Genomic DNA, 10841 nt, shown 5'->3' with positions numbered 1-10841 from the left:
ATTCTGTGTGTGATTCTGTGTGTGTGTGTGTAAAGAATCTCACCTGAAATTCCACAATCATCATGTGCAAAGATGCAGACTGAGGTAGGACGGTGGCATTGCTGGTTAGGTGACTGGTCACAGCTGTCCTCGCATACCAGAAATACAGGTTATGCCATGGCAACAAACTTGTAGTAAAAAACGGCTCTCCCACAAGAACAGAAATCTTGACCAAAAAAAAAAGGAGGACATAAAAAGCATTATAATAAAGAACAACAACTCAATAAACACAGGCTGTTTGTATCTTCAATAGCTGACAATGCAACAGAGCAAGTGAGGTCATCTAGTTAAAATCTTCTAGTGTTCCATAAGGATTTAATTACTGCATATACTGCACAACAGACGTCTTTTCGTGTTTATAGTTAGCAAAATTTAAAATTAATTTTCCTGCAATTAAGTGTTAGAGAAAACACTGCAGTCTGAGGCGAGAAGACTTTGTAGTAAGAGTAACAGAATTTTGAGATTTTTAATTCAAGAATGTTGGTACTTCCAAATAGATTGCAATCTTTTGAGTGCCTTGAGAAACACCCACAGCCTAGTGGAACATACGCAATTAAACCAGTTGAACTGCCCTTAAATTGGTGTCGATTATGCAGGAAGGGAAAGTCATACCTTTTCAAAAACAAAGCAAAAACCCTCCCACAGTCTTTAGACTAAGCCTGAATTAGTTCCAGTGGGACAAGGTCTGAACCATCTACTCATTGCACTTCACATATAATGGGATTCGCTGTGGTTACAGAAGCACAGTAGGAAAGCAAGACACATTTTGACTTTCCACTCCTCACCACCCTGCTGAAATTCAGTATTGGACAACTGTAACATACCTTTTTATCTTCCAGATGAGAAGATGTCAGCAGCTCAGGACGTGCTTCTATTATTTTGATTTTATCTTCAAGATTATTTGCTTTAAAAAACTAAAAAAAACCACAAAAAAGCATATGGTCTTCATCAAAAGCTACAGTTGAGACTCAAACCCATACCAAAATAATAATTTTATTAAAATAAACAGAAATGAAACCCAATAGCCAAAAGGAATTTTTAAGAAACTGTCTACCATAACTCACCAGGATTATAAAAATAAGGAAACAATAAGCACAACTCCTCCCCCCAACATATTTCACCTCGTACAGTCCTGTCAAACTGTATGACCAAATACATTCATTAAACTGAATTAATCTCCAAGGAACTGGTGCAAAGACAATCAAAGGCATCAGCTCTGGCCTTAGAAATGCCATGAGTTCAGTTACTGCTTTAACAGAAAACCACATACTCACTTTTTGCATGACAGAACAGGACACAGCAGAGTTTTCTAATGTAAACACCTGAAGAAAATACACACCAGTTAATCAGCTAGCATTATAATTTTTAATTAAGAGAACAGGTAAACAATGAGGGAATTATTTTGATGCCCTAGTGAACATGGTTTATAAGAAACATGCATCTGCTCCACACCCCACTGTCACATACGTTCTTAACAATAAAAACACTCCCAATAACTGCAGACTAAATAATGCTGTTTTCACAGCCATACAAGAAAAAACCATACAGAATGCAAATACTTCTTTTCCATTTTCTTAAGATGCACATGGCACATTACCATTGCTGTAGGCATGTATTTACTCCTGAACAAATGCAAGCATATTGCCAGTGTGCTCAAGCAACCTCTAGTAGCGTTTACTCCTTGTAAGCATTGTTCAACATGATCTGACTGCCTCAGGTGGGAAGAGCTCAGATGTGCAATGCAGCACAGCAGCCTTTTGAAGTACGACAGAAAAACAGGTTTTCTTCAAAACTGGTGAATAGTTCAGCAGTATGCTGCTACAAGTCTAGGAAAAAATCATGGAAATCTCTGCGTCTGCCCTGGTCATTCGTGACTAGCCACGAGTAAAGACAAAAACATGGGGGTCATGGATCACTGGTTCAACTCAGCATGTGTATTTCTATGAATTGCCGAGTATCTTCCTCAGAACTGTATTACTCATTCCAAGATATTCAGTCCAACTGTAATTGATTTTAGTCTGAAGAGCCCCGTGAGAGAACACATCAAGTAAGGTATATACGTGAGTAAGACAGGCAGGTGGCTCTCAGCTCTCATTTACACAGACTCAGTATTCTTACTGCTTCCTATCTTGCTGTTACAGACCTTCCATTTCACAGAATCACAGAATCCCAGAACGTTAGGGATTGGAAGGGACCTCCAAAGCTCACCCAGTCCAATCCCCCTGCCGGAGCAGGAACACCCAGATGAGGTTGCACAGGAAGGCGTCCAGGCGGGTTTTGAATGTCTGCAGAGAAGGAGACTCCACAACCTCTCTGGGCAGCCTGGGCCAGGGCTCTGTCACCCTCACTGAGAAGAAGTTTCTTCTCCAATTGAAGTGGAACCTCCTGTGTTCCAGTTTGTGTCCGTTACCCCTTGTCCTATCATTGTTTGTCACCGAGAAGAGCCTGGCTCCATCCTCGTGACACTCACCCTTTAAATATTTATAGATAATAAATGTAATTATGGAATTGCAAACATAAAAGAAGAAAAAAAGACCAGCAGACATTTAGGTCAGTAGAAAGAGCATTTCCAAAGGCATCAAGACACAAGATGGCAAACAGCAATCAGTGGGGAGTGAGGAACACTGGTTTCATTCAAGGCTGCACATTGGTAAACATCAAAACTGGTAGTTATTCTCTTCCTAGACTTCAGCTTGATCAGAGACGAATTTAACATCCACTCCAAGAAAATGAGAGCCCCTTTCTCACTCGTCACTGAAGAGGCACTGGAAATAATTTAATAATAGGCTGGAAATGCTGAACTATGTGAGAGAACTAAAAGTACCACACTAAAACATGAAAATCAGAAAACCAGGACGAAGTATCGTTACCTGCTTTGCTCCAAGATAGTGAGCCAGCACAGGAAGCAGACTGCCATCACTGATACAAAGGCAAACACTATCTCCTTTCAGAACCTACAGGAAATAAAGTCATTGTTATTCCTATTCTAGATGAAAAAGTTTTCAAATTGTAGATATTTTGGTGGCATTTCTTCCCACTTTATACACTGACATATTAAACAAGGACTGGGAGATACAGTGGTTAATATGACCACTTCGAGCAAAACATAGTAGTGTAAAAAATGTTCATATAATTTCCCTCTTTTAGGTCACAAAAAGTTTGCACAAAAATGTATTGGGTGTCTTTACTCAACTACCAATATTCCTTCTAACAAATACACAGTGCTGCTACAAATTCCTATGCAAAAATGCCTGCTTATAATTTATTATTTTTTTAAAATACTGAAGTTTTCAAGACAAAACGTAATTTACGTCTGCTGATGTAAATAAAAGATGCTTTTTGATCAAAGTTCTTTAGCAAGGGAGAAACAAATTCCATAAATAATTACTGTGAAAAGAAACAACACATTCATCTATCACAGAAGCCAGAAAACCTACGGGCAACCTGCACTCACTTTCATCAGAGCCTCGGTGTACTGGCACGTTCGGTTCTGATCATTCAATTGTCCAAAGCGCGGTCTATTCCAAAGGAGATGAGCCTGACATCTACAAACAGGACTCTCAACACGAACATCTGCTTTATTCTCCTCTTCTCCTCTGGAAAAAAGTTCCAATGAAATATTAGCTACGGCATCAGTAACGTGTTTTTGCAAGCAAGAGCATTTATCCATTTTAGCTAGAACGCACGTGCATCTGGACTGCACTGTTACTTGTTCAAATTTACCAGTTCTCCAGGGAGATTTTTGTAACTTTGCATTTCCAAATGAAAAAAGAGCCAATTTTCAACTTGTTTGAAAGACAAACCCAAGACTTTCCCCCTAACTGTGATAGGTACTTTAGGCTTTGATTTTTCAGAAAAAACTTACTCACTTGGATTCCTAAGTAAAAAAGGCACATAAGATTCAGATATTAACTTTTAAAGCTGGCACTGATTTTTAAAACTGTTAGCTGCTATTGTCATCACAGCCAGCATGATTCAGCTCCGTTTAACTTGTGCACTGCCCATGAAATGGCTTTTAATGATTGTTACCTGGCTTTGTGCAGCTTATACCACACAGAGTACTCATCACGACAGGCAGTCAGGTACACCTGCTCACCCTGGACAACTGGCTCCTCATTCGGAAGAAAATACACACACTGCATCCAGTGATCTCTCCACTGAAAAGGGTCGATAAACACAACATTAGGAAGTCACTCATAAACAGTAAATAAAAAGTAGACAAATAGCAGGAAATCAATTAGTAAGCACGGGCACAACTTTGAAGCACGGATGTACGACTAGTCGAAAGTGTCTCGTTCATGTTAGCAAAGCTGAATAAAGACTAATACCACTTACTGAATAAATGTACTTTATATTGATTTCTTACAAAAGAATAAGCCTGAGACCACTGGCTTGCTGACTAGCTAAGCTTGTATTTTAATCAAATGAAAAATCCAAAATGCACTTTGTGTTTATCAACGCTGTTTCACCTCTATAATTCACTGTTAGAAACCTATACTGAATTGCCAACAGGGACCAGTGGTTAGAGACTCACGCATCGAATGAGGTCACTTAGAGTCACTGACAGGATAGCACAGCTATTTTCTTTCAAAAAGCTATTTTCTGCATTACAAATATCCCAAGCTGATTGGTCTTTCTAAGCTGACCAAACACCCTGAAGCTGAAGAGCTTCACAGTTTATTCTCAAACACAGTAAGTGCAAACAATCGTTTTGTAGCTTCCTTTAGACTAAGTTCATCCTACTAATGAATACATTCATACAAAACCACAGGAATCTGATTTAATAGTTATCTCCTGTTCCTCTAATTGTTCAGTGTCAACAGAGCATTTTACCACACCAGCGTTTTTTATGGAAGTATAAATATATCACTTTAAACTTAACACTTATTTGGAAACCTAATAGAACGACATGGAAGAAAACCACAGACCAATATTTTGCCAGGGATAGAGACCAGTTACGGAAAAATGTGCGGAAATCTTTGTTTTATTTCTAGGAAATAAAGGAAAAATAACTGGAAGAAAGTTTTACATTAAAGCTGACATTTTGGTTTTACATTAAAGAAAACCTACAAGACAGGTACATGCTATAGTTAACATTTCTAGGATTTGCTTATTTAGCATCTCCCAGTACATAAAACATTAGCAAAGTTCCCACAGTTTAAGCAGTGGGAAGCTACAGCTGCTTAAAACACCCAGTATGGCCTTTACTCAGAATTATTACTGCCAGTCATCTGATGATAGCAGCTGAAGGCTCAGTATTTTACCTGGAGAGCAGAAGCAGATTTTACCCAGTACGGTGCCATTGTGCAGTTTATCATCCCAGCAGGGTCCATGTCAATGTCCCACCAGGAAAGTACGATTTGTGCCTTGCCAGATTTTACAGGCTCCAGCAGCGCTCTGTAGGAGGTAGAAGCACTCCTTACTGGCTTACTGAAATCCACACTGCAGAGAAGCATGACAACTGTAGTAAGAAAGAGTTCAACATTCTTCAGAAATCCTCACGAGCTTCCTAAGCTGAATACACAGTTTACATAAAAGGCATAGCAGGAAAATTTTGGCCTGAACAAAACAAAGCCTGCCTTACCTGAACATTGTCACCACATCACTAAGGACAGTGAAGTCACTTGAAGGCATCTGGTTCAGCTGGATATCACAAACAGAAGGAACACCTGGACAGTTCTCCATTTCTGAAGGGGAGACAATAATTTTTTCACCATCCTCTGCTTCGACATGAACAGGAAACAGTTTATTCCAGGACCACATTCTTTTGGATTCCACTAACTGGACATACACTGTTGCCCTGTGAGGCACTGCCTCGCATCCTTCCTGAGTGTTCAAAACAAAGGGTAAGTGCATTCAACAAGTCTGACTTATTAACAGGCATGAGAATCAAATCAATTGAAATGTGAACCAATTTAAAGAAAAGTTGGAGTGGGAGCTTTGAAATATTAAACACAAATTATTTCAGAGAATTCTGTAACATTCCGAGCACTTTCTCTTTGTCTCTCTATCCATGAAATACGATAAACAGATCTATCCTTTTCAGTGTGGTTCAGCAAGGCCAGATTACTTTAATAACCATAAAATGTTAGCAGTTTACCAGCCTCAATTAAACTTGCATTTCCATTCTCGTTCTGAAATAAAGGATCTATCTTGAGCTACTCAGGTAACTACTAAGCTACCAAAATTAAAACAGAGTTTGTGATTGCAACAAATAAGTAAGAAAAATAATGGCTCAAATATTTATGCAATTACAACTTTGTATCCACGTTTAAAGAGCAGAAAACATAAAAGTTGTTCTAAAAAAACCACTGTGAACTAAGAGTGAACTGTGAAGTCCAACAACAATGCTCTTACAAAAAGAACTAATTACAATTTAGAGTTATATATGGAGAGCAGTAAGAGGTTATGGAGTGCTTCATAAGTGAAACTGGTGAAATGAAACCTAAATGAAGACATTTTAATTAACGGAAAACAGTAGAAAGGGTAAAAGAGAAAGCCCTAAAATTATACTTATAGATTATATGTCAAAAAAACCTGGACATTAATTTTATTACAGTGTTTGAATATTTCCACAGGCAAAGGACATGCTCAGCAGCAAGAGTTCCTTAAGAAAAAAAAAGCAGTTTTTCTAGGGATAAATCTGACGCGCTCTCAATTTCTATTTTCTTACCTGCACAAGATATTTGTGCGCATGCTCATAGGTTGGCAAAGCTCCTTCTCCTATCAGCTCTGTATCAAATAATTCTGTTACCAGGATGTTTGCACGACATTGCATATCTCCATCTGAAAGGCACAATTTAATATTGTAATATTAAGACTTCATATAAGTCTTTTGAGAAGATGCTATCATGAAAACACAAGCAACTAGAAAAAACTTATTCCTGCTAGAAAACCTGCTGAAGACTACGAATTATTTTCCTTTAGAAGTTTACTGTGAAATACAAACGACTGCTGAAATACTATTACAACACTTTTGTAGTAAACTTCCAATGCTACCTTGTAGAGAGTAAGGGATTTGCTTATTTTAATTAAAAACTTACCAAAAATAAAAATAAGACTTATTCCTTCATGATTTTGAGGTACTTGCCAATTTTTTTAACCCCAGCGTCCTTTTCTCACCTGGGCCAACCGTGACTTCAGTGGAGTGCTTGTTGATTACCTTGATCTTGTCACAAAAACCATTTTTCTCCACTATCTTCACAGCAGCATTAGCCATGGGTTTGAAAACCTGTATATAGCAGAAATATAACAAACTGGTAAGGTAACATTAGCTTTCAAAAATGAAAGGACACCAACACAAACTGCAGTACATTTTGTCCTGCAAAACTTTTAACATCTTCTGTATTTTTTCCTATTTTTAAAGTTCATCACCACGCCTCATTTCAAAAGTTCACAGAACTTCAATGTCACTGTTACAAACTATCAGCTGCCTCCAAAAGCTGCTCCAATTTAACTTTTGAAAGACAAGAATGCACATTAAGAATATTTTAACATTTACGTTAAACTTGTTGTTTTTTAAAATAAAGATATATATGCATCAAGAGGTCCCAAGAGACTTATATGTGCTGAAGGCATCAAATAAGTAAAGAAAATAATAAAAGAACCCAGAACAACCAGCAATGGTCACTGAAGTATGCCTAAAATCTGCTTTTATTAACAGCATAACTGTGAAGAGAATTTCTATTTCCTGCAGAACAAAGAGGAGAACAGAGTATATAGTGTGAAAATAACAGAACATGTTGAAAGGGCTTAATGTCTATATCCAGATTTAAACTAAAACATTTTAAACATTCTACTCAGCCACATAATCTGACTACTTAAGATATGACATTTGTGGCCACTTCGGAAACCAGAACAACCCTCTCTGAATGCTTCCTGTGTCTACATGGAAGCGGACCATCCCCGGAAAATTATCATAGGATAAAATCGTAGACTCAAGAAACCCCAAAAAACCTTGGATAAAAAATCACACAGCATTCTTTCAACTATGACCTACAGACAAGTGAATCTTCTCTTTGCTTCTTCAAATGCACTAAAACAAAAGCTAAACTGGCCACAATGTTCCTGTTATTATCCTTAATACAATAACGGCTGCTAACGACCATCAGGATGTTTCTTAACAGCCAATATAAAAGGAGATGCTCTATCTAACCACAAAGAGATGGAAAAACTAGTTTGAGATAGCCTCTTTATTATGATGTGGCCCATGTTCTGACGATGGGTCTGAGAATCCATCTCCAAAAACTGAAACTTGAGAGGATCTGCAATGTGGCTTGAGAATACATTTTCAAAAACTTGATTTAAGTTTTACACAATGCACTTGAGTTTCAATAAGTAGAGAAGACAGAATACTAGAAAATTCGTAATTTTAAGCTGGACAGAAATTGTCCCAAAAATGAAAAATGTACTATTACATTTTCAACTATATTCTTGTGCAACCCAAGTGTTTTTGACACATAAAAGTATCGAGCTCGTGCTTCAGAAGCCACAATATAAATCAGTGAATGCATCCACCCCACTGATCATGCAGACGGAACAACTGCACCGAAACTCTAAGAGGCGGCTACGAACACGCGTGCAGAAGTACGTGCAACCCATAACAAATGCATACCTCAACTGCATAGCAGAAATCTGCACCTGCTGAAGCTGCCATCATAGACAGGAGTCCTGTGCCAGTCCCTATGTCTAGAACAATTGCTTTCTCTCCTCTTGCTTTGACTCTGCTCACTGCAGCACGAATACCTTGGTAATATTTCACATTCTGTGAAGAAAAAAAGAAACAAAAATCAGCAACCTTTTATTCATTTATGCATTTAATTTTTCTGCAGAAATCTTGCAATTTCCAGCTATGAGTTTATAATTGGAAAAAGGCCTACAGACATTCTTTGTCCTACAGTCCAAGGCCATTTTCAGCAAAAGCAAGTGTTTTTGGAGGGATCAGTCCATTTAAAGCACATCAATTTCTATCACGCTATTCACATCATCACTGTTCACTCAGCTATTTATAGCACATGCCTAATTTACAAATGCAATGTATTTCCTGGAGCAAACAATAAAAGGATCCATGTTGAGATACTACTGTTTTTCCAAATGTTTTTACAGATGCCTTCTTATATCTGACTCCAGTGTTCTGATGTTTACTGCAGATCTGTTGATCTAAGAGCAGGCCTAGTATCTTACAGGGTACAAATCTGATTTCACCTTTCGGAGAAACCTGTATAATCATGCAGTGATAGCTATTCAAGAGAAAGGAAAGAAGTATTTTCTCACAATTCCAATTTTTTGGCTTCTATACTTACTCTGTCCTTATCGTGAAGCATATCTGCATAGCGTGACCTATAATAAAAATATAAAATATTAAATAAATTATAAAATAAAAAGAAAAATCCAGTCAAAATACTACATGCTGCAAAGTACAACCCAACTACTAGATCTTATACAGCCTCCTTTGTTTCCTCTTACTAAGGCAACTGGCACCCATGGCCCATAAATGCACAGATAACGGTCACGCTCTTTGAGGATCTGAATTGTTTCTGAAATCTAAGGAATAATGTCATTTCAGTGGTCTGATCATCAGCATATAAACGAATTAACTGCTGGCATATATCCTTTCTTCAGCAATACACAGACCTATGGACAAACAGGTGTGAAATAACAGCTGGGACAGACCAAGGATCATACAGAGCAATACATAACAATGAAAGACAGCCCAATAAAAGTCTGTAATTTGTTACCAACATTTCAATTTCTTAGGTCTCCATATCATGGGTCATACTAAAAAATACCTCAAAATCCAATCTTCGCAGCTTCTCTGGCTGTTACGTCAAGGTCTTAAAAAAACTACTACAGGAACAGACAACTAGTAATGATTTGTTACACTGGGGATTTAAAAGAAATTTAGTCAATGTATTTTGCCACAACCAGTCACTGTCAGCATTAAGATAAGCACCTCAGAATACATTTAAAAAATTTAGAAGTAAACTACTTGGAGAATACTTTACAAAATTCTACGTCTACAGTTCTGCCCTATACAACACAGGGCACTGTAACAGTCAGACTGTCCTACAGTCTGCTCATCTCGTGCCCTTGGAACTTTCAACAGAGATAAATCCAAAAACTGTCATAAAAACAAGATGGGCTTGGTCTTTTTTGTAACTTTAGTGGGACAAGCTATTTCTTCCAGCCTACCTTGCGATTTCCTGATGGTAGTCATAGTCCTCATCCTCCTCTACCCACTCCATTGCACCAGTGGTTGGATTAGCTCTTCCACAAAAGGTTTTCATGCTCAATCTCGGTATGTGCTGTTTATGTACTATGTGCAGTTTTGATGCTTTGGCTTCAGTATAATACTCAAAATATTGGCTGTGGAAAAAAAAAACCAACAAAAACCAAAACTTTGAGTGAAAACAGCAGACCTGACTCCAGCTCTAGACACATACATATACTTTCGCTTTTACACCTGCCTTAGCCAGAAGCAGTAGTGACTGCCTTGCACTTTTTCTACACGGATGTTTTAAGCTCAAATCTGTCACCCAGGACTGCTCGTGAACTGAGCCCGGAAAAAAAAAATAACATCACCAGTATATTCTACTGGAAAAACAATTTCTCCCAAGGCGAAGCACGTCGGGCTGGGGGAGGCCAACCACCCTCTCCAGGGGCTCCTCACGCCCTGAGGAGGGACCTGCACACTCCTGCACACATGGGCGGCCGCAGGGCCCTCCAGGCCGGGACTTGCGGCCGCACTGAGGAGACCGCAGCCGGAGAACAGCACCAGCTCCTCATCCCGGTAGCAACAGCCC

At 38.5% G+C, this 10841-nt stretch overlaps 1 protein-coding gene across 1 annotated transcript; it reads right to left on the bottom strand.

Annotated features, from left to right (window-relative positions):
• Positions 1-43: 43 nt before the first annotated feature.
• PRMT7 (protein arginine methyltransferase 7) lies at positions 44-10363 on the bottom strand (the record flags this gene model as incomplete). Its single annotated transcript, XM_010194996.1, has 13 exons — positions 10231-10363; positions 9342-9378; positions 8654-8803; positions 7162-7270; positions 6713-6825; positions 5624-5865; positions 5304-5481; positions 4069-4196; positions 3494-3635; positions 2910-2993; positions 1314-1361; positions 864-953; positions 44-205 (listed from the first exon to the last, which is right to left on the bottom strand). Coding segments are annotated over exons 1-13 (1578 nt in total), but the record flags the coding sequence as incomplete, so codon positions are not given.
• Between the last annotated feature and the right edge of the window lie 478 nt (positions 10364-10841).

Source organism: Mesitornis unicolor, unplaced genomic scaffold, assembly GCF_000695765.1.
Source record: "Mesitornis unicolor isolate BGI_N332 unplaced genomic scaffold, ASM69576v1 Scaffold42691, whole genome shotgun sequence".
Taxonomy (NCBI): Eukaryota; Metazoa; Chordata; class Aves; order Mesitornithiformes; family Mesitornithidae; genus Mesitornis; species Mesitornis unicolor.
The sequence above is the reverse complement of the archived record's forward strand: the minus strand, read 5'-3'. Positions and strand labels throughout refer to the sequence as shown.